Consider the following 22,963-nt stretch of genomic DNA (forward strand, 5'->3'; position numbering starts at 1 on the left):
TCAGCAGGGCAGCCCACGAAGGCCAAGGATTAATAATTAATAATAATAAATTACAGCACCTGGTCCTCATGGACATTTCGTGGGATCGTGAGCTCATGCTGCTCCCAGACAGGGTGAGGACGGAGCCGTTTCTCCGAAGGGCAATTCAGAGCGGAGTTGTCTCAGGGACTTTTGGCTTTTGGAACACCAGCTGGTGTTCCTGGCAACCAGATGTGCATCCAGATGTGCACCCAGCTGCACATCCAGCTGTGGTGGTGCCACCTTGACAAGCCCTTCCCAGCCACATGATAGGGACCTTGCAGTGGGTCATTGTCCCTTGGAAACCTGGGCCCCTTGCAGAGAAAAAGGAGGGGACAACCTGATTTCACCAAATTCGGGTCTCCTCAAATGAGGGGAGAGGTTTCCCCCCTGCGGGGGCTGCGTGGGGCGGACGTGCAGGCCCAGCCTCTGCTTTTCTGTAAGTTCCTGGGTTTTAGGGAACGCTGGGCGTTTGAGGACGAGAGGCCCCGGTGCTGCGTGTTAGCACAGCGCGGTTTTCTGCTGCTCTTTTACAATGAGTCTGGAGTTTCGGGGGTGGATGTGGGGCTCTGTTCCTGGTTCGTTGTTACCACCTGCGCTGGTTCTCACCGATTTCCTCAACCACGGGCCCTGGCTGCCCCTGTGCTGCTGTTCTGCCTGCAGAGATGCCGAGCGAGGGACGCATCCCATGAGTGGTTGACCATCCCCATTTACCCCACGTCCAGACTCCCTGGGACCGCGCTCGTCTCCGCTGCGATCAAGGTATGCATGTATGCATGTATGTATGTATGTATGTATGTATGTATGCAAAGGTGTGTCGGGACGGGGAGCAGGCAGAGGCTCCAAAAGCTTTGTTTAAAGCTCCACTTCTTGCGAGCTGCCCACCCCGCCCATGCGAACGTTCGCGCTGGGGAAACATCCGCACTTTGTGATATCAGCCAGGGAAATAAAACCCGCGGAGCAAAGCCTGAATTATGCGTGTAGTTTATTGAAGGCACAGCTGCAAGTCTGGAGTAAGCGAAGCGTAATCGACTCTGCTCACTTACACATTAGAAGCGTTAAATCCGTCTATCTGGTACACACACAGGAAAAACAACGCATGCATTTAACTACAGAAATATAAGGTGCTCGTCGGTGTGTAATTAAATCTGCTCTACCAAACCTTGTGTAGCAACTTGGGCCGATTTACATGAGCATTACCAACCCTCTCGTAAACAGGAAAAATTGGATTTTCTGGTGTCATTAAAGAAGTTAAATAATAGCTGAGCTCCGTCCCAGACAATTAAAATGTGGTTTCTCTTTCTGAAGTCGGGATGACCAAGCATTCATCCTTTTGCAATAGCTGCGCTCGGGAAGGCGAATCCCGGCTGGGCAGGGCCAGGCGGAGCGGGGCAGGAGCGCGGGGGCTGCGGGGACGGGTCCGGGCTGTCCAGAACGGGGATCTCGCCCGCTCACAGCGTGGGGGGGTCCCCAAAAGGGACGTGCGGGAGAAGGTGGGTTCTGGTCATGCAAAGAGTTTTCGGCAGAGCGAGCAGCCGAATCGCGTGGGCATGGTTGTGTGATCCCTAGAGCTCTCAGAAGGAAGGGGAATACTGGTTTTTCTTATTGCAGAAATGCTGATTGTTTTAAAAGGGGAGGCGTCGCCGCCCCTCGGCTCTACCGGGTTGTTCTGACCACGCGCACGGCTGTGCCGAACCTGCTGCCCGTGCTGCACACCCCGGCGCCGGGGATGATGACGGTCCCCGGGCTGCACTGCTCCACGCCGGCGCACACCACGTTGCCCAGCGTGGCCACCCCCGGCGCGCACTGCACCCCCTCGGCGCCCGAGATCACCTCCCGGCCCACGCAGCTCACCGCGCTCCTCGCCCCGAAGCCGGCGCCCACCCTGGGGAGGCAATCCACGCTGCGGGTGCTAAAGCCGGCGCCGCCGAAGGAGGAGACCACCCCCAAACCCGCGCCGGCCGCCCCGGTCTTGATGGTGCATTTGCCGCCCAGTCCGGACAGGGATCGGCACTCGCCGACGGTGCCGCCGCCGCTCACCACAGCTGCGGGAGGAAGAACAGGCTCGGTCATTCCCAAAGCAGCTGAAACCCAGCTTATAAGGACACTTATGAGCTTAAAAGACTCGTAAGGAAATGAAGGGAATGCGGCGTTCCTTACCTACGCTCACGGGGTTGCCGGTACATATCCTGTTGAGAAAAGCAAATCAGAAGGATGGATTTAGGGAAGTTTTGCCCAAATACACACGCAAATAGAAGTGCTGCCAGACACTGGGAGCCCTGCGGGTCCATCAGCTGCTCCGTGCACCCAGGTGGCGGGTGCTGGGCCAGATTGGCTTCGTATCCCATCAGTGTCTTAATATCCCATCGATGTCTTAATATCCCATTGATGTCTTTATATCCCACCCTCTGCACCCATGGGGAGAAAAAAGGGGTGATGCTCCCTTTTGCAGCCATAGGGAGGAAAACAAGAGGTGCTGCTCCCCTCTGCACCCCTGGACCTGCTTTCACCCGCAGTTTCTCTGCTCGCAGGATTTCCCCGCGGTGGGCGTGCGGCGCAGCGGCTGCTCCCACCTGCTCTCCTCTCCCTCCAGCAGCGTGCGGTACGTGGCGATCTCGATGTCCAGGGCCAGCTTGACGTTGAGCAGCTCCTGGTAGTCGCGCAGCAGACAGGCCATCTTGTCCTTGGCCTGCTGCAGCGCGGTCTGCAGGTCGATCAGCTTCTGCCGGGCGTCCTTGAGCGCGCAGTCGCCGCGCTGCTCCGCGTCGCAGATGGCCGTCTGCAGAGCCGCGATCTGCGGGCGCGACGGGCGAGAGGGCGGTCAGCGGGACACGGGGACGGCTCCCTGGGCTCGCTCGTAGACCCGCTTGTTCCTGAGCTGGGCTTGGGCTGCGCTCAGGATGGCCCAGCCGGGTGGGGATGAGGGGAGGGACCCGGTGGCTGCACCCCGGTGGGAAGCAGACGGCAAGTGCTGTTTGGTCTACAGAGCAACTGGCCCCTGCTTGCTAGCGAGAGAAATCTTTGGGTATCACAGCAGCTGAGAAGCTGCAAACACAGACAGGGGCGTCCCTGCTCACGGCACGGGTTGCACTGGGTGACCTTCGAAGGTCCCTTCCAACCCGAGCTATTCTACGATTCCATGTAGATGAGGTTTAGAGGTGACTTGACAGTGTGATGTTAACAGGTGGACTCAATGATCTTAAAGGTCTTTTCCACCCAAAAGGATTCAATTATTCTATGATTAAGCTGGGGTGGGGTTCTTTGCAGCTGTGAGTGGTGAGGATGAGGCCCCAGAGGCTCCACGCAGCATGAGGCCCTTGGTCCTACCTGCTTCTTCACGTTGTCTGACTCGCACTGCAGCTTCTGGATCATCCGGTTCAGCTCGGCTATCTCACTCTGGTTGTTCCTCAGGTCGTCGCAGAACTTGCCCCGGCTGCTGTGGAGCTCCTCCAGCTGTCGTGGGGGAGACGATGACGTTAACGCGCCCAAATCGTCCCTTCCAGGGCCCGTGGTGACACCGGGGCTCCCGGGAAACACCCAGAGGTCACCTCAGCCCAGACAAGGCGACAGACCCAGGTGGGTCCCGAGCACCTGCCCTTTGGGAAGGGGACGGTGTTCTGGTGTGCGCAGGGGACCCCTCTGAACCAGCGCTGTGAGTTTGGTTTTACTGAAAATGCTTAAACACAGTTTTAAGTGGGTTTGGGTTGTTTGGGTTATTTTGGCGTGACTTTCTCTAGCAACCTATGGTGCCTGTGTGCTGTGGGGTGGGTTGTAAGTTGCATCATTGAGAATAGAAATGGTCCTCAGGGTTCTGTTGGCCAGGGGCTCTCCCTGGTGCCTGTGCGGGCGCTGCCAGTACTCACCCTGGTCTGGTAGAAAGCCTCCACTTCAGCCTTGCTCTTCTGGGCGATCTCCTCGTAGCAGCACTCGACGCTCTTGATGATGCCCTCCATGTCCAGGTCGCGGCTGTTGTCCATTTGCACGATGACCGAGGTGTCGCACAGCTGGCAATCCAGCTGCGCTCTCTCCTGCAAGAGCCACCGCGTGTCAGGCCCCGTCCCCCCACCACGAGGCTGCTTGAGCCCCTCGAGAAGGCGGGGGGTCGGGGTGGGTTCTCCCCCCAGCACCCCAGGGGCTCCCCGGCGGTGACCGGGCTCCAGCACGAGCAGGCGCTGGACCCGTGGGGCACACAGCACGGGGCTGCTGCACAGTCCCCTAAGGGAGGGCGGGGAATGCTGGAACTCGGCGTTTCTGGCCGCGTCAGCAGTTTCTGGGCTGGGAATCCCGCGGGGCGGCAGCTCCGGGCCCCGGCGCCTCCGGCCTGGGAGGTGCTGGGCTGGAAAAGGTGCAAGTGCCGCGGGTCCCCTGGGTCGTTTTGGTAAAACTTGCTGTGTTTTAGACAGAAGTGCTACTTTCACCAAAATATTTTGACCGGTGTAGCTCACAGAGTGGAGCGTTAAAATATTGAGGTTTTGAAGAGTGAGATGTTTCAGGGGCTCCCAGGGACGGTTTGGATCAGAGTTTGAGGGGTTTTTCCTGCAGAAGAAGAGAACGCTCCTCGTCCTCTCTGCAGCCAGGCAATGGGATAGCGCCCGTCGCCTTCCTAACGTGTGTGCAGTGGCGTTGCTATCAAAGGAATACAAAGAGAGGCAGATTTTTGGGGCGCGGTTTGAGGAGCTCCTACCTCGGCGTAGATGCACTTGAGGAACTCGAGCTGCTGCCGCAGGAGCCCCACGCGAACCTCCAGCTCCTCCTTGGTCAGGTACAGACAGTCCACGTCCTGCGGACACAGCGCGGCTCCGTGAGAAGGGGCAGAGAACGGGGACCGCGGTACAGCCCGCGTTCTCTGTCCCTTCGGGAGAGGCCTCTGGGTTGGTGTTGGATGCGCTTATGCTCTCCCAGCTCATTGTGTCGCCCCTGTTCTGGGGCTCCCCGCCCAGCGCTCGGGCAGGGTGGCGGTGCCAGGACGCCCCGTTTCCGCGGTTTCGCTCGCCGGACTCACCTTCTTGAGCACCACGAACTCGTTCTCCGCGGCCGTGCGCTTGTTGATCTCATCTTCGTACCTGAGAGGAAGGATTGGGGTGGGATGCTGAGCCCCGCGGGTCCGTCCCAGCGCCCGAGCAGCTGGCGCCCGACACGAGCAGCGTGATCAACACCTCTCTCTCTTCTCCTTGTACCTCCCTTTTCATTTTTGCTCTCATTCTGCTCTCACATTTATTTTCTCTCTCATTCCTCCCCGCTGGGCTTGTTCGGCTGTTTCAACCCGTCCACACCAGTATCGGTGAGCGAGACGGCGGTGAATTGGGCCAAACCACCAGCAAGGCCGAGCCCTGTGCCCGGCTGCAGGACGTGTTTGCTTTTCCCAGCTCTGCTGCCTCGCCTCGTGTTTTTCTGCAGCATCCAGGACTCTGCTGAGTGTTTATGGGGAAACCGTGGCCAAAGTGCCCCAGGGGAGGTCAGGAGCTTGAGCAACCTCTGAAACTCGCGGGTGCAATGGGCAGGAAAGTCAGTGCGTAATGACCGAGCTAATTGGGACCTGGAAGAACTTTCACAATATGGTTCTGTGAGTCTGACCTGGGTGGTGAAACAACACCTGAGCTGCTCGACTGCAGGAGCTCTGCAGAAGGGATGGCTCTGTCATCCTGTGCCCTGTACCGCCAACCCAGTACCCTCGTCCGTGGCTCAGCTGAGCACGCGGGGATCTGTTAAGGAGTATCTGCAGCTCAGACTAAGGAAAACCATTCCCACCTTCCCTCTGGGAAGAGAATGAGCCCCAGGGGAGGCGATGTGGGTAAAGCGTGGGCTGGAGACAAATAGGCTGCGGGTTTTGTGGGAGTGGGCGGCAGCGGGGATGGGGTTCGGGGCAGCAAAGATGGGAGGTGCGATGTGGCAAACCAGGGTGGTGTGGGGAGCACTCGGGAGAGGAAACGTGGTTCCTGGTCCCTGTTCCTACAGAAACACGGAGGCTGGAGAGCCCTCCCAGTCCCTCCCCGGCGCCTGAGCCACAGCACTGGGACCCCAGGACTGGAACCCAGTCTGCGGCTTCTCCCCGCGTCCCACTTACTTGCACTTGAACTCCTGCACCAGGTCGCGGAGGCAGCGCTCCTCGTTCTCCAGCCGCTCGCGCTCGCCCAGCACGCACTCCAGCTGCTTGCGCAGGTTGCAGATGAAGTTCTCGAACACGGGCTCCAGGTTCCGCCGCGAGGCCGGCAGCACGTACTGCTGCAGCAGCTCCCACTTGGTGGTCAGCACCTTGTTCTGCTGCTCCAGCAGCCGCACCTGGGGAGGCAAGAGACGCCAGAGTCACTCAACACCCCCCTCGTCCCGGGCACCTCGGCTCCTCCGCTGAAAGGAAGAACAAGAGCAGAGTTCGCACCTGGGTAGGTGCTGCTTTCTCGGCAGCTCCTCTGCGCTGAGCCCGGTCCTACCCGGGACCAACCGCGTCGCCGTGCGTTTGCTCTGTGCCGAGGCCCATCGGCTGTTGGGCCCAAGCGCGGTTCAGCCCAGCGCCACCCCATCCCACCAGCTCGCTGGTGCAGGATCCGCTGCCTGCTTCGCTCAGCTAATTACAATAATGAGGCGTTTGCGGCACTGAAAGCTCCATCCAGGATCTCATTTGAATGTGTCTGATCTAGAGTCTAACCACGGGTATTTATCATGCCTTTCACTTCTAGATTAAAGAGCTCTCCAGTACTTGAGAACCTTTATGGATCATGAATAAGTCATTTTCCAAACAGGAGGAAGCGGAGTGGCTGCTCTGACCTGGGTTTGGTTTTTCCAGCTGCACAACAGCTCACAAAGAAAACCAAGATCAGACAGAGCAAAGGTTCCTCTGCTGTTTGAAAACCATTTCCTAGACTAATCCGTCTCTAGAGAGCAATGACGACCCTGAGGCCCAGCTAAGATAACAGGGATAAGTAAGGTCTGTTCAGGAGATCACTGGATCGTCTGTTCAGGAGATCCCTGGATCGTTTCATTGACAGCGCAGAGGGACAAAGAGGTTGAATCTCTCTGTCTCATTCTGACTAGACAAACACACTGTAACATCTCTTTGCTGAAGCACACGAGCTGTTTTAAACATGCCGGAGTCCTTCGGAGTTCAGAGAGGGCTGGTGGCCATGTCACATTATACGTTGAATACAAGTTCCTACTTTGCCTTTTCACACGTCCGTGTGTCCGTCCCTTCTCTGCATCCCTGCAGCCGCTCCTGATTTAGCTCTTGAGCAGACTGGCGAGCACCAAAAGCTCAGACACCGGGCGGATCCGAAGTCTCCGGGTCTGGAGCTCCGGGGGCCCCCAGAGCCCACCCCAAGACAGAGGAGCCGGCGGGAGCAGCGCCGGCGCTGTCCTAGAGACAACGCAGCGCCGGGGCCGGGCCGGACGCCGGCGCGGGGCCGCGGGTCTCACCTTGTCGATGAAGCAGGCGAACTGGTTGTTGAGGTTCTTGATCTGCTCCTTCTCGTGGGTCCGCACTTGGCACTCCTCGGGGTCCACCCCCACGCACAGGGGCTTCAGGAGCTCGGGGTGGATGCTGACCCCCCGAATCCCTTCCGACCGCCCTCCGCTGACGCTGATGCCGCTGCCGATGCCGCCGCCGATGCCGCCGCCGTACCCTCCGATGGCCACGCCGTCCCCGAGACCTCTGTAGCTGCCCAGGCCCCCGTAGCTTCCGCAGTTACCAAAGCCCACGACCGTGCCCACGCCGAAGCGGCCGCCGCCGTAAGTGACGCCGCAACGTCCCACGCCGGCTCCGCCGTAGACGCCGACCCCACTGCGGCAGCTCCCGCCGAAGGAAATCCGCTGGCCCCGGCCCAGGTCGCAGACGCTGCGGCTGCTGAAGCCGCCGATGCCGCAGCGCCGGCCCACGGGCTGGCACACGGAGGCCGAGCTGCTGCCGGCCCTGCCGAGCCCGCAGACGGCGGACGCCGAGGAGAAGCCGCGCCGGCCCAGCAGGGAGCTGGACGTGTAGCACTGCCGACTCATGGCGGGTTGCGCGGCGGCGGCGAAGCGGAGGAGCGAGAGGAGCGGGGAGGGAGAGCAGAGCTCCTGTGGCTGCTCTGAGGCGCAGCGCTGCTCCTTATATACATTGCAGGAGGTGCCTGAGATGCAAAAATTTAATTTATCCCTGGGTTTGGCCTGCCTGGCAGCAAGGAATGGCTTCCAACATTCTAAACCCACAGCAAACACTTGTATCTCATACGAAATAATGTGGAAATTAAAATAAACTGCTTTGCTTGCAAGCTTCAGTTTCAGGACTTATATTTTACTTAATTAATCTGCTTCCTTATTGTGTAATTATAGTTTAGCAAAATAATTCAAGGGGTTTTTATTCATGGCTTGTTTACGGTTCGGTTTCACCACAGCGTTTAATTATGTTTCAGGACCTCCCGCGAAAATGTCGCGGCGATGCCGCCTCTTCCAGGGGCTCGGGGCCGGCGCTTGAGCAATGACCGCTGGCCGGCGGGAGGCGGATCCGCCGGGACACGGCGCTGACGGCGTCGGGAGCGTCCTCATGAGCACTCGTCTCTTCCTCTCCGGGGTATGACGGTGGCGGTTCGGTTGCAGCCGCGTTTGCCGGGACGGGTCGCTGGTTTCCGTACCGCGGGGTGTGAGCCGGCGCCGCGGGGGCCGCTCTGGCTGATCGGGGTTCACGCACGTGGGTCGAGGCGCAGGCTTCGCGCGCCCCGAGAATCTAAGTTAAGGCGTTTTTGGGACAGCTTTGCTGCCGATGGTTTCTTTGCTGAGTTCCGCGCCCGGGGACGGCGATAACGGTGTTTGGTGTCTGGGATGTGACCGGCGCGTTCACGCGGGCGACAGCGGGGGATGCAGCGCAGTGTCACAAACAGGTTGAGAAGCGCCAGCTGCCGTGCGCTTTTCCTCCCGTTCCTGCGACACACCTATTCGAAATTAAATTATTCTCGTAATATCTGCTAATGAGAAGGTGCCTACCGTCTTAATTAAAATTCTTAAAAAGATTTTTGAATTTGCTTGGAAACAAATAAGGTCCCTTTTTTGCCTTAACAAAGGGGTCTGATCACAGAATCGCGGGCGATGGCGCGGTTTGCCCTCGGAATCCTTTGCATCTTTGCTGGGGCGAAATGAGCAGGTTCTGGGAGGATTCCCAGTCCCTGCCGCTGCAAACCCGAAAGAGCTTGTCCTGGATTAAAAATCATGCAAATGAATTAGGGTTGTTTAGAATATTTGTGGAGTCTCTCCAGGTAAAGATCTTTTTATTCTTCTTAACTCGGTCTCGTAGCGGGGTGGGATGAACCGCAAAGCACTCTGTACATGTGCGGTGGTGCAGTCGTTCCGTTGCAGCGGTGTCGGTGTGCGATGAATGATTGAGATAGGTGGTGGAGCGGCCGAGCCTGGGGCTGCATCCCCCCAGATCCCGGCGCCGGTGCCTCCCACGTGGGTGGGAAATGGGGAAATCTTTGGCAATTGAGCTGGCGCGAGCGCTGGAGGGGACGGGGACAGCTGGCGCGTGGGCTGGGGCCAAGCCAAGGACACTCCCGGGTGGGCTAAGGCATCACTCGAGCTTTAGGGAGGTCCACACAACGCGACTTTTTGAGCTATTCTAGATGGAGATAACGATGGGCAAGCTGAGAGAGCGGCCGGTTCCTGGCGCAAATCCTGCTCCGCGCTGCGGTGGCGCGGGGCCGCGCGCCGGGGCTGCTGATGGGCCGTTTCCCGCGGGTGGGAAGCACCAACCCTGTGCCTCACCCTCCTGGGGAGCGGCTCCTTCAGCCGCCCAGCCCGGACGGTCAGAGGGAGCCGGCTCGGGGCCGCGCTGTGGTTTCCATCGGCTGCGCTCTCGCAGAGCCGGTTCGCGCTCACGTCGGGGCGCCCCGAGCGCCGGTTACGGCGACTCCAAAGGGGGCAGTGAGCGCCGCGGTGCGATTTGGGCTCCTGGAGAGAAGGATTGCAATGGCATTTATACTGTTTTGTAATACCGGCTGCATGCACGGCACCGGCTCGAGTCTGGCGCAAACGCCTTCTCCATAGAGACCTTTTTGTGTCTCTGTGCCTTGCCCTGGTTGACTGCAGGTCAGACAGTGCTCCAAGAGCTGCAGGAAAGGATCAACCTTCCTATTGCAAGGACAAGATAAACCCGCTGTGTTCCGGCCGGCGGGATTACACGCAGCTTTAGAGCAGCCCCTCGCACACGGATTTACCAGCAGAACCCCAAGGTCCTTGGCCCTGCGTGTGCCTGGAACTGCGGTGGCTTCCGTGAGACTTTGAGATTTACATGTACCCAGCTGCATTAGCATCAATTAATTCTGCCTGAGCACCTCACTAAATTGGGACCTGTTGAGCCATCCATGCAGATAGAGAGAGCCCGGGGGCTTTTCCGCCCTCCTGTTAGGATTCCTGTAACAACCCAGCCACCCAAACCTGCTGCTCCCAGAGGCAAAACTGCTCCGCGAGACCCCTTGGAGAAGCCGCGCTCGGCCGCGCTCCCTCCCCGCAGGCCGGGCCTTCTTGTGGCTCCTTGCGAAAGGGACCGCGCAGTCACCATCCAAACGGGCTCTAGTGAGGCCCCCGGGACGTCTCCCGCCGGTTTTGTGGGTCCAGAGGTTCCTGTTCCCGCTCTCAACTGCAACCTGATTCTGCTCCCACATCAAAGCAGGCGGCGGGTTCGTGTGGAGCGGGGTAGAGATGGTGGTCTGGGCTCCTTCCATCCCCACCGGGCACCTTTTCCTCCCCACAGCCTGTTCACCCTCAGCCCGTCCCTGGCCGTTAAAGGGTTTTTGTGCTGCTTTGGGGCAAAAAGATGGACAAGATCATTCCCGAGGTTGCTTCCAGGCTGTTGGGGACCATCAGTGGTTGCACCGTCTGCACCATCTGCGTTTGCTTCCAGATGAGACCTTGCCAAAGCCTTTGCCCTCCTGCGGGACAGTGACAAAACGTGGGTGACAAATGAGGAGGTGCTGGTTTGGGATGTTTGGCAGCCACAGCCTGCTTGGACTCCTAAAACCTCTGTTCTTATGGCGTTACCAGGTGACCTCAGCCGAGAAACTCTCCTTCGTAGTTCTGTTTACTGTCCTATTTTGCAAAAGCCAAATAGGTGTCGTACCCACCGCCACGGGTGCCTTTGCAACGTTCCTCCCTTTTGCATAGGAATTTGTAAGGCGCTTTTGCATCATCTGCCCAGCCTTGTGCTGACACTGGGGCCCGATGGGCCATTAGGGCTCTGAGTAATGGGCTGGAATGGGTCCAGCGGGTGGAAGCGGAGCCAGGACGGAGCGCTGGGAATCGCCTCTGCACGGCCAGAGCGGCCGCCTGGGGTTTGCACCGGGAAGCGGGGTTTTCCGCTGCCGAAAGGTGGGCAATCCCGGCCAAAGCAGCCGCGAGACCCGCGCTGGATGCCGCGGCCGGGAGCTGCGGCGTTGGTTCAGGGGCGGTGTCTTCCCCGGTTCAACCAGCGCGGTGTTCGCGCGCGGAGCCGAGCGGGGGCTCCGAGCGCCTCCGGCACAGCGTGGCAGGGAAATCAGCCACAAATGTCAACCGGTTCCCCTCGACAGGTCTGCGGATCCACCGCTGCGTGCACACGGCTGTGTGTAACACCAGCCGCAGAAAGCTGCTGCTCGGCGTGTGTGGTTCAGGTAACAGAGCTAATTTTGCTAAATTATAAGCAGGTTTCTTAAGAAAAGAAGTGAACTGGAGACAGTGCACGGGCAGCTTGAGGTTTATTGGCGGCAGAGCAGAGAACACGGAGCGTTTACCAGCGATTCCGTCCCCATGCGCGTGGTGATTCGGAAGCGTCACTGCAGAGGGGACGGGGAGCGATGGTCGGCGGAGACCAAACCCCGTTGCTGCCTCGTGAAGGTGACTCGGCAGGTGAGGTGACGTGAGGAACAAAACCACCTGTGGCGCGGGACTCCTCTCACGTGAGCTCAGCTTCCTACAAACAAGCCACGGAGCTGAAGCTGGAGCCACAGGCTCCATGAGCAGCCAACGGGAGAGCTCGGTATTACCAAGCAAAACGTTTTCTGAAGTCACCGGTGCAAGAAAACCCGTGGACGAGGAGTCACCCTGGGCAGGGCCACGGTGCGAGAGCCGCGGTGGTTTCCGTGTGTTGCTACCGACCTCAGCAGAATCAAAGGCCAAGTACGACCCAGGAGAGATGACAACGCTGTGCTGCTGAGCAGCTATTCATTACGCTTCCCAGCTGGCCACTCGGATTAAGGAGGTTACGGAAGGCAGAGCTCCTGCAGGATGTATCTATTACCCTAATGAATGGTTGGAGTCACTTTTGTGATTCATTTTGCCACCAACACGCAAAAAACCCTCGCGCTGCGTCACTCCCGAGGTGGCAGCTTGGAGCGTAAGCTCTGTATCAGGGCTGACTCGAGATAAAGAGCAGGATTTGCCCTGGAGGAGTTTGCAACCGACTTCTGTTCTCGCAGCCCTAATACTCAAAGACCTGCTCCATGTTCCCCGGAGCCCCAGTGCCACCTGCCCTGGAGACATTGGCCACCGTAGCCCTCACTTCCCCAGCCTGGCCAGCCCGCGGGGCCATGACCTCCGTGTCCAGAGATTAACCCTGCGAATTGCTGGCGAACCACGCATCTGGGGAGATACAGGCGAGCGAGCAACGGTCGTGATTGCTGCTCCGGTCCGGGAGTCCCTCCTGCCGCGCCACGACACTTCCGAGGCCAAAATTCACACTTCGATTTCACGGTGTTTCTGATTCCTTCGCTTCTTGGCCTGAATCTGCCAAAGGAAGCTGCTGCTTCCATGCCCGGAACTGCCCGGGCTGTTTGGGATCAGCGGGGCTGGGGATCTGTGGAAACCAGCGCTCGGTAACCAGGAAGGGAAGGCAGGACCAGCACGGAGAAGAGACAACCTGCCCGTGGACCACGTTCCGTGGCTGTGCCAGCGGGACCCCGTGCCCCGGGGAGGATGAGGGGGAATATTGTACGTTCATAGGCGAATCTGCTGCTTTCAGGAGAAATGCACTGAGATCTTAGAAACTGCAGAATTCAACAGCTGCTCGTCCTCCTCCTCCTGCGCTCGCCGGGGGTGCCCATGCTGGTTCCTTTGGGGAAGCCGGTGTCGTTTCTTGAAGCAACATCCGCGCATCGGTGTGTGGCCTCGTTATTCTCTTTGTTCTGGTTATTATGTGGTTCCCTTTTCTCCTCGAACACCCCATGGGGCGCTGTGCCCGTGGGTGACACCGGGAGTGCTGAGCACCCGCCTCTCCTGTTCTGCAGCCGGAAACGCCGTGCGTGTGGCAACCGCAGTGAGCAGGAGGCAGCGTGGCGCTGGGGACACCGCGGTGACTGCGCCCGGCCCGCCAGCTCCTCCCCGGCCAGCGGGACCGGCGTTCCGTGGGCCTCGCTCCCGGGCGTTCCTGCAGACGTCACCCGCTGCCCGCGCGGCTGATCCTGCGGACGGGCCGCCCGGCAAGGGACACAGCGCTGCCTTTACTTTCCTTTAATCACCGAGCACGGCAGCCGCGGCCTCGTTGTCCTCATTCTGACGCAGGGCTGACGAGCGCCCAGGGCTCAGTGTCCCCAGAGCGTCACTCCCCGTGTGGCGGCTTCTTTCAAGTTGCTCCAAGAGCAGGTGATGAAGGGAACCAGGTGCGTCTGAGATCGCCCACGGGGGTCCAGAGCCCTGGAAAAGGGCAGAGCAGGAAGGGAAGAGCCCGTCCAGGGGCAGCAGAGCATCCCATAGCTCGGGCACGGTGGGAGCAGAGCATCCCGTATCTCGGGCACGGTGGGAGCAGAGCATCCCGTATCTCGGGCACGGTGGGAGCAGAGCATCCCGTATCTCGGACACGGTGGCAGCAGAGCATCCCGTATCTCAGGCACGGTGGCAGCAGAGCATCCCGTAGCTCGGGCACGGTGGCAGCAGAGCATCCCGTATCTCGGGCACGGTGGGAGCAGAGCATCCCGTAGCTCGGACACGGTGGGAGCAGAGCATCCCGTATCTCGGGCACGGTGGGAGCAGAGCATCCCGTATCTCGGGCACGGTGGCAGCAGAGCATCCCGTAGCTCGGACACGGTGGCAGCAGAGCATCCCGTAGCTCGGGCACGGTGGGAGCAGAGCATCCCGTATCTCGGGCACGGTGGGAGCAGAGCATCCCGTATCTCGGGCACGGTGGCAGCAGAGCATCCCGTATCTCGGGCACGGTGGGAGCAGAGCATCCCGTAGCTTGGGCGCAGCGGGAGGAGACAAACGCCTTTCAAGGCTGCGTGGGGTTGCTTGGCTGGTGGCGATTGGCATCTGCTTTGGATGTGAAAAACATGGTGGTAATTGTCACACACACACACACGGAACAATGAGCAGGTGAAAAAGCTTAAGTGACAATCTCGTCCTCAAGAGCATTTCCTTATTTAATGTAATCCACCCGGGTTAATTACCAGGTCAAATCTTCACTGCGAGGTGTTTTCTTCCAGTTGATGCTGTGGTCGCGCCATCTCTGCTGCCTCGTGCTGCAGGGACGGCTCTTGGGGTGACTCTTGGGGTGACTCTTGGGGTGGCTCCCTCAGAGGTGACTTTCTCTCTGTTCTCCCTGTCCCAGCTCTTCCTTCTCTTCCCACATTCTCATCTCAGTGTAAAACAGTAAAACCAGTAGGCACTGGGAAAAGTTCCCGAGCTGGAATTACAAGCATTAATGAATGGTTTGCAAACCATTTGAGATGGACCTTTTCCTCTTGCTGCTGTGACAAGCTCCGAGGAGCCAGCCCATCCGGCTGTAGAGAAAATAATAACAGTAATGCAGCCCTCATTTTCCTCTTTGGTTTGTAAAATTACAGCTAAGAATATTTGGGTGTTGGCTCCGACATGAGGAGGAAAGGAGCTGCCCTTGTTTTGAGAGAAGTCGTATCATCTTCCTTTCTTCTCTCTGTTATTCATCCCACTAGAAGATCATTATTCTCCCACTGCAATTAGGGAGCCGCCTGCTGCCTCCTCGGCTGCGACAGGAGAAGTCGCCCCTGCTGATGTTCGCGAGGGTTCTGGGTTCCTGCCTGCGGTTCATCCCTGCAGCGAGAGACACGGCGGCCACAGCCAGGTGAGCGTTTCCTCTCCTCTGGGACACCGTGGTGTCCTCAATTCAATGGTCAGGAGGGGAAAGTTCTGGAAAACCCGGGGCTTGCTGGGCTTTCACCCCCGGGGGCTGGGAACGTCATGCAAACCAGGTCCTGCCTCACCGCGCCGAGGGGTGGGAACGAGGGCAGGACCGACTGGTTGGGTCAACCAGCAGCTGGAGAGGACGAACCTGGGCCCCAGCGCCGTGGCCGCTTCCCCTCCGCTTGCTCAGGAACCGCCTTTTTCAGCAACAGCAAAACCACTGAAAAGCCTCTGCAACGAAGCCAGGTCGCTCCGGTGCGATTGCGGAGGGGCCTCCACGGGGCCATGAGGGGACCCAGATGTGGTGGTTCCTGCCCAGAGCGATGGGTCAGACCAGGAGGGGACCAGTGGCGCTCAGACCTGGGTGCGGGTGTCGCAGCAGGGCCTCCAGACCTCAGGCTCGCCTGCTTTCCAAACCGCGTTTGCAAGTGGTGAGCGTGTGAGGTTCATGCACAGATTTCCCAGCTCGGTGGGCTCCATCTCAGCCAAGTGCAGCCGCTGCAAAGGCAGAGAAACTGCTGAACTGGGGTTCCTCACCTTTCCACCCCACCTGCCCAGAGTCCGACACGCGGTGGTCAACGTTAGATGAGGCACTTCCTGCTCTTAGCATAGAAACAGCATCTCATGACCCCCCGCAAAGGTGCTTGTCCTCTTCCGTGCATCAGTCTTTAACATTCGCTGGTTTTTTGAGGTGGTGATTAGAACCGTGCCCCGTGAGAGCGGGGATGCGCGGTGCCGTGTGACCCGTGTTTCTTGTGTGCTGGAGACAGGAGAAATTGGCTGTGGTGATGACGTCTGTGAATCCGGCGGGTGACGGGCCGGGCGGATTCGGCCGAGCGGATGCCGGCGTCTCCGGCGCTGTCTCCATCGGCACCGCTGTCCCTGCCCCGGGCTGCGGCAGAGCCGGAGACGTCCCCTGGATGCAGGTGGAGTCCAGAGCTTGACGCATCTCGCGCTGAATGAGGCACCCGTGTTTGTCGGGATGAACCCCCCCATGGAAATGAGTTCTGTGAAATGAGCCCCTCTCAACCAGCTCTCGTTGGGCTCTGCGTGGGAGGCTTCAAAATTGAGACCAAGCTGATCCCACCCCAAGGGGTCTCGTAGCTTATCCCTTTGCCTCTGAGCCGGACGGGGTAGGTGCCACATTTGCCAGCCCCGATGCCACTCGGGCGGAGGTTTTGTGTCTGAAATGTGGGTCACTGTGCAGAGCACGAGCCCGTTGAGCCCGGAGGTCAGTGCTGGCGCCTGTCTGCGCTCAGCTGCCGACGGATCAGACAAACAGGTTGTTCTGAGGTTCTCCGGGCGGGCAGACTTGTAGACAACATCCTGCAGCACTCAGAGCTGCTCTGGGGGTTTCTGGCAATCCTTGACATCAGTTGTTAATTGGGCCATAAAATATCTTACAGGTTGTGATATAAGGAGGGAAATAAACCCATGTGTTCCGTGGAAAAATTCAAAGGCAAACCCCGTACGTTCAAAGCAGTTTATTGAAGGCGCAGTGAGAAGCTGGGACGCTTGAGCAGTCAGCGAAGCTCCGTTCACGTGAGTACAAGGTGTCACTGGAAGATTTACCCACCAATAACTTCCCTTGGTGCTTTGGGGGGGACGGGGGGGCCGAGCTCTTCTAAAAATCAGCGCACTTTGAACAAGCCACCCCTAACATGCAAAGCGAGTGAAAATACTACATATTCATCTGTAAGCAAATGGCTGCAGCGTAACTAGCAGGTGCTCTGCAGGTTGGGCATTTCAGCTCAGACTTGCAGCTCAGGGTTTTCCTTTGACAAAAACAGGAAGGAAGAGAAAGAAAGCAGAGGGAGCCGAGCGTGCTCTTTGCAGGGAAACCGTCACTCTCTTTTCTGAAATGCTCTGGGAAGAGAAAGAGGGGTCTCGCGGGGAAGGACGTTGTTCATGGATCTGCCGGGTATGGGAAAGGCCGGAGAGCGCGGTGCGACAAGCAAACCCTGAACGCTGCGATAGTCTGGACAGGAGGGTTCTAGAACACTGTGCTGAGCACCTGCTGGAGAAGCTTGCTGGATGTGTCCTTAGGGTGGGGACTCTGAAAACAGAACTTTTCGGGGTACGTATCTGACGCTAACAAATGTGGGAGTGGGCTTGGTGACCAACGTTGCTACTAGTGGGCAGGAAACTATCCTGCATCATGGCGGCCGTAGGAAGCGCGCGTCTAAGCGTTGTCCTCCGACGCTGCTGGCTGTGCCACCTCCCCAGCTGATGGCCCTAGGGAACAACACACGGGTCTCTGACAACGCCGTAGTTCCCCACCACGCCGCCGTTGCACCCCAGCGCCTCGGGGCTGTTGGCAACCACGACGGGAGAGCCCCCCAGCTGCCTGACCACGCAGCCCTGGTTTCCGAAGCTGACCACCCCACCGGCTGGGCAAGCCCCCATCCTACCATTCAAGCCCCCGTTGCCCGTGCTGACGACGGTGCGGGCCGGGAACCCCCCGCTCTGGGAGCTGAATCCCCCAGTTTTGCAGCTGACCCCTCCGGCTTGGCAATAGACCTCTGGGACGCACTGCTTGGCCACCGAGCTAATGACTCTTTTGGGGTGGATCCCCGCGCTCCGGGAGCTGAATCCTCCGTTCTGGGAGCCGTGTCTTCCCGACCGCCTCCCCAGGGAGCCGTAGCCGCACGCGGCTGCGTTGGCAGCCAGCATCCCGCAGTCGTCGGGGATGTTGTAGCCGCTGCTGACCACAGCTGCAAGACAGCCCACAGGGTTCGTTAGTTAGCGAGGAAGACTCTCACCAGCCAAGTTGTTTCATGAGCGACAGAACTGACCCAACCTGACTTCCTCTGGGTTTGTCCAACGTATGGGAGCCCCCTCTCCTTCCAGCTCCTGCTGTCCCAACACATCCCCTCCCGGCTCCCACGCTGATGCTCTGGGGATGTTGTTCCCCAGGTTCAGTGCCTGCTGAGTTTGCCAGGATGGCTCACTATTGCCTCCAAGAGCATAAAAGGGTCACGAATTCCACCTTCCCCCCGCCATCTAAAACCTGATTTGTTTTTGAAACTCAGAGGTGTTTGAGATTTCTGGGTCTGAACTTTCAGCATCGACCTGGGCAGAAGTGGCAAAGGGGCAGGCAGAGGGTGCTGCTCTGTAAACCGGAGTGAATTTCCTAAAATGCCAACCCCTCACGTCTGAAAATCTTCGGGTTACTTACACACGCTCACTGGGTTCCCCACACATATCCTGTTAGGGGAGAGAAGAGAAACGTGCGTTATCGTATTAACCAGCTGTTAGCACATCTGGAAAGCCAACATTACTCATCCCTTCAGCCGCACATCCACCCCGCTTAATCCCCTGTCGTAACACGTCTGTCTGTCCCTAGGACAGGAACGGTTTTGCTGGCACAAGGGTGGCCCATGTGGCCTCCGGCCGTCTCTCCAGCCCCAGTTCCTGACAGCCCGGGAGGATCCTGGAGCTGCAAAACCCACTTGGGAGCTGGAACCGTTCTGGCCGCTGATGTTCAGGAGAAAAGGGCCAAGGTCTGTGTCACCTACCTGCTCTCTTCACCCTCCAGGAGCGTCTTGTACGTGGCGATCTCGATGTCCAGGGCCAGCTTGACGTTGAGCAGCTCCTGGTAGTCCCGCAGCATGCAGGCCAGCTCGTCCTTGGCCTTCTGGAGGGCGTTCTGCAGCTCCACGTGCTTCTCCCGAGCGTCTTTCAGGGCACAGTCGCCGCGCTGCTCCACGTCGCAGATGGAGGTTTGCAGGCAGGAGACCTGTCAGCGGACAATGAAAGTGCACGTGTCTTCCAGGCTTCGTTTCCTAATTCCTGGACATCCTGGTTCCAGATTAACCCGCTATTCCGATTGCAGGCAGAGAAAACAACCACAACCGTCCCTTCTCTCTGTCCACTTCTCAACTGTACAGCCCAGAGCAGGTCTTAGGGACACGAACGACCGATCTCATCTTCCCCCATACCCGAGTTGTCCTCCCAGACGCTGCCCTCCCTGATCATCACCTCTCCTACCTGCTTCTTCGCGTTCTCCAGCTCACACTGCAGCTTCTGTATCATCCGGGTGAGCTCGGAAATCTCGCACTTGTTGCTTTGCAGATCGTCGCAGTATTTGCCTCTCTTGTCCTGAAGCTCCTGAAACTGGAACCAAGGAAAGAGTCGTTGCTCTTACCCGGTAAGCTGCCGGGCAGACACCCGGGTCCTCCTCACTCACCCTGGTTTGGTAGAAAGCATCCACTTCTTCTTTGCTCTTCTGAGCTATTTCTTGGTACCAGCACTCGACGTTCTTGATGATGCTCTCCATGTCCAGGTCGCGGTTGTTGTCCATTTTGACGATGACCGAGGTGTCGCACAGCTGCCGATCCACCTGAGCGCGTTCCTGCGGGTTGGGGAATGGCTTAGTCAGCCGTTAGCAAGTCTCAAGGCTTTTGAGTGAAGGAAGGGCTGGGACACAGAGCCACACAAGTCGAGAAATGTCCCTCGGTCGGCTCAGCAGAAAACGCTCGTGTCGGATGAGTTGCCACCCGTCGGCTGCTGACCGACATGCTGACCTGCAGCAATTCTGTCCACATCAAGGGCAGGGAATTCGAGTGATGAACCCCTGCTATCCTGTCATCTTCAGCTGCTTTGCTGATGCTAATGACAGGATTGAGCTGAGAGTTTCTAGAGCTCTAATCAGACAACTGCAATCCGGAGGAACGAGACGGACGCATCTCTGTTCTCGGGGTAGAGTTAGGACGCAGCCAATTCATCCCTGCAGCTGCGTTAACGAAGGGGGAAACACCCTATTTCCAGCCTAATCATGTTAATTTTCTACCAGCCTTGTAGTTCCATGGTTTCAACCACTCAGGGCTTGGGGTGGGAGATGTCCCAGGGGGATTTCAGGGAACTGGGAGCACCTGAGGGGTGAGGCAGCGCCACCGAGCAGAGGAACCCACCTCCTCAAAGACGCATTTCAGCAGCTCCAGCTGCCTCCTCAGCAGATCCACCTTCACCTCCAGCTCCTCCTTGTTCAGGAAGATGCAGTCTGCGTCCTGCAAGAGAGGAGACGCGTCCAGCCCCGGCGCCGGGAGCGCGGAGCCGTGGAGGAGACGGGGGCAGCGCCAGGAGCGCGGGAACGCGCCTCAACAGGAGTGCGGGAGCGGGGAGGCGTGAGAGGGTGAGTCAGGGTGCCCCGGTGGCTCCTGGAGGAGAGCGGAACGTCCCACTGGGCCTTACTGGGATGAGTTTATTTCTTACTTGGGACGTAGCTCCAAACTCAGAACTGACTAATGAGCATTCCAGTTCTTTTTTTCTAATATTGTTCAAACGATTTCTGCTTTTCTGATGTCTAAGTGTGAAGGATGTGAATAAATCAGTGTCTGAGACGGCAGGTATTGCAGTGGGACCCTGCGCACTGTCCCCTCCCACAAATACACCCTCCCAGTGCAATTCAACGTGCAAGTTTTGCTGTAGCGACGTAAGCTTTGGGGATACATTCTTTTTTACTTTCTACTTGCATTTGCATCTTTTTCTGGCCCTCTTTGCAGGCATTTGCTAATAATGCACGATTTCAGCCGAGCTCTACCCCAGACAAACCTGTTACAGGTGTAGTGGTTGGTGTGTTCGAGCCTCTCACCTTTTTGAGTGCCACGAACTCGTTCTCCACCGTCGTCCGCCTGTTGATTTCCTCCTCATACCTGTGGGAAGGCAAAAGGCTGAGCCGGGCGGTGCCATCAGCCCCGCGGGCGCTGAGCACCGAGGAGATGACAGCCCTGGCTCGCTCGAGGCTGCCAGACCGCAGACATGGGACCATCCCCGGAGCAGGAGCCTCTCATGAGCAACAACATTAACAATGCAAAGAGCTTGCGAGCGAGACGGGAGGACGCGACGTCCCCGAAGGGGCCGCACGCCTGGGAGCGCGGGCCGGGACGAGCCCGGGGGAGGCGAAGCCCCGAGGTCCTTACTTGCACTTGAACTCCTCCACCAGCTGGCTGGTGGCGCACTCCTCGCTGCCCAGCTTCTGCTTCTCGCAGAGCAGGCAGTCCAGGCGCTTCCGCAGGTCGCAGATGTAGTTCTCGAAGTACAGCTCCAGGTTTTTCCCTTTCTTGGGCAGGACGTATTGCTGCAGGAGGCCCCATTTGGTCTCCAGCACTTTGTTCTGCTGCTCCAGGAACCGGACCTGCGGGCCAGAAAACAGCAGCCCTTCCAATAAATAGGGGAGCGCAGTGAGTCCGCCCCTGGTTTGACCGTCGTTGTGAAACTGCAGGTGTGCTAATGGGATTTTGGGAAGCCAGCGGTGCTGTGCCACAATCGTCGTAGAATTGTCCTCCCTTCTTTGGAAATCTAAAAGCTACATGTCTGAATTATTTAGACGTGTAAAAGTCACATGTCTAAATAATTTAGAAATTTAAAATTCACATATCTAAATAATTTAGAACTTGAAAATTGACATATCTAAATTATTTAGAGATTTAAAAGTCACATGCCTAAATCTGCCAGATGATAGAAATAAAGCTCCTCTGGAAGGTGCCTCTGGTGTTTCAGGAGGAGATGGAGTCCCGATGGTGGGACCTGGTAGTGTTTTTCCCACCAAGGTGGCGGCTCAGACTGGGATCTCTAGCGCTGAGGTGCGGTAATCGGGATGAAGCTCCTCTGCTTCAGGAGTGGGTTTGGAACAGCCGCGATATTTAAAGACCAAGTGGGGAAAGGGGCCTAAGGGCAGAAAGATGAGCCCACCAGAGCCTGCACGAGAAACCCAGAGAGGAGGCGCCTGCAGGAAGGGCCAGGGCTGCCGTGGCCACGGCGCAAGCACCCGCGAGGGGTGGGCGTTCAGGGGTTCTCTGCGCAGCGATGGGGACTCAGTGGTCCTGTGGGTCCGTTCTGTGAAACACTGGGGCTGGCTGGAAGGAGCCCTGGCCCAGCGTGGCTGTGTGGGGTCCGGAGCTTTGCGCGGCGCGCGCAGGCTGATCCGGCACGAGCGGGGCCGGGTGCGGAGGAGCTCGCTCGCGACCGATCTCTCACAGGTTCGCACTCACCTTGTCGATGAAGCAGGCGAACTGGGTGTTGAGGGTCTTGATCTGTTCCTTCTCCTGGCAGCGGATCTCGTGTTCCAGCGGGTCCACCCCGACGCACAGCGGCTTCAGCAGCCGCTCGTCGATGCAGATGCCCTGGATGCCGTCGGCCTTGCGCTCGGGGTAACCCCTCACGATGCTAAATCCGCGGGGGCCGCAGAGGCCGACCCTTCCTCCCACGTTGCCGTAGCCCGCGCCTCCGAAGCCGAACTCTCCGAAGCACCCCGTCCCGCAGCCCCCGTTCACGTAGGAAATCCTCCTGCTTGCCCCCAGGTTGCAGACGCTCCGGCTGCTGTAGGCGCCGCAGCGCGCGGGCGGGCAGGCGGCGGCGGCGAAGCTGCGCCCGCAGATCTCGGAAGCCGAGCTGAAGCCTCTTCGTCCCAGGACGGACCTCACCGTGGGCGCCTGTCTGCTCATCCTGGCTCCTTTGGAGGCGGATCTGGAGGTCTGGGGAAGCTCTTCGGCAGGAGCGGGAGCGGAGGTGCCGCTGAAGTGACACGGTGATGCCGCTGCCCCTTATATACATTTGGGAAGCTGGCCTTGATAGGATCAGGACATTAATTTAAAGCGCTTAAGGGTTTGGTTTGCCTGGCAGCAGTAAATGCTCCTCAGAATGCAAAACAGCCCGGCAAACACTAACTACTGAGGAAATAAAAAGGAATCTAAAAGTGCTCTGTTTGCAAGTTGGCTTAGAATATATTACGGTTTGAAGTGTTCCCCTAACTTACACTAATTATAGTTTAGCAACCATTTTTGAAGAAAGCCTTTGTGATCTGTTTGCAGCGTGTCGTTTGGGGTTTTGTGTCTCATGGGCCCTGTGTGTGATGGCATGT

At 58.3% G+C, this 22,963-nt stretch overlaps 2 protein-coding genes across 2 annotated transcripts; both read right to left on the bottom strand.

The window, feature by feature from the left end:
• Positions 1–986: 986 nt before the first annotated feature.
• On the bottom strand, positions 987–8,033 carry LOC136113756 (keratin, type II cytoskeletal 71-like). Its single transcript, XM_065858970.2, has 9 exons — positions 7,426–8,033; positions 6,083–6,297; positions 5,021–5,081; positions 4,703–4,798; positions 3,882–4,046; positions 3,346–3,471; positions 2,592–2,812; positions 2,179–2,207; positions 987–2,063 (listed from the first exon to the last, which is right to left on the bottom strand). Exons 1-9 carry the CDS (start codon positions 7,999–8,001, stop codon positions 1,675–1,677), a joined length of 1,878 nt encoding a protein of 625 aa, XP_065715042.1. The 5' UTR covers positions 8,002–8,033; the 3' UTR covers positions 987–1,674.
• Positions 8,034–16,743: 8,710 nt separating this feature from the next.
• LOC136113757 (keratin, type II cytoskeletal 4-like) lies at positions 16,744–22,547 on the bottom strand. The gene is made up of 9 exons (XM_065858971.2): positions 22,095–22,547; positions 21,024–21,238; positions 20,696–20,756; positions 20,016–20,111; positions 19,292–19,456; positions 19,093–19,218; positions 18,621–18,841; positions 18,281–18,309; positions 16,744–17,816 (listed from the first exon to the last, which is right to left on the bottom strand). Exons 1-9 carry the CDS (start codon positions 22,545–22,547, stop codon positions 17,338–17,340), a joined length of 1,845 nt encoding a protein of 614 aa, XP_065715043.1. The 3' UTR covers positions 16,744–17,337.
• Between the last annotated feature and the right edge of the window lie 416 nt (positions 22,548–22,963).

Source organism: Patagioenas fasciata, chromosome 28 (assembly GCF_037038585.1).
Source record: "Patagioenas fasciata isolate bPatFas1 chromosome 28, bPatFas1.hap1, whole genome shotgun sequence".
Taxonomy (NCBI): domain Eukaryota; kingdom Metazoa; phylum Chordata; class Aves; order Columbiformes; family Columbidae; genus Patagioenas; species Patagioenas fasciata.

Coding starts and splice junctions, on each gene's coding strand:
- LOC136113756 (XM_065858970.2), bottom strand. CDS start 8,001: ATGAGTCGGCAGTGCTACACGTCCAGCTCCCTGCTGGGCCGGCGCGGC. Junction 5,082..6,082: donor GTGCAGGAGTTCAAGTGCAA/GTAAGTGGGACG, acceptor CCTTCCTCTCAG/GTACGAAGATGAGATCAACA. Junction 2,208..2,591: donor CTGGAGGGAGAGGAGAGCAG/GTGGGAGCAGCC, acceptor TTTTCTCAACAG/GATATGTACCGGCAACCCCG.
- LOC136113757 (XM_065858971.2), bottom strand. CDS start 22,547: ATGAGCAGACAGGCGCCCACGGTGAGGTCCGTCCTGGGACGAAGAGGC. Junction 20,112..20,695: donor AGTTCGTGGCACTCAAAAAG/GTGAGAGGCTCG, acceptor CCTCTCTTGCAG/GACGCAGACTGCATCTTCCT. Junction 17,817..18,280: donor GGGGAACCCAGTGAGCGTGT/GTAAGTAACCCG, acceptor GCTGTCTTGCAG/CTGTGGTCAGCAGCGGCTAC.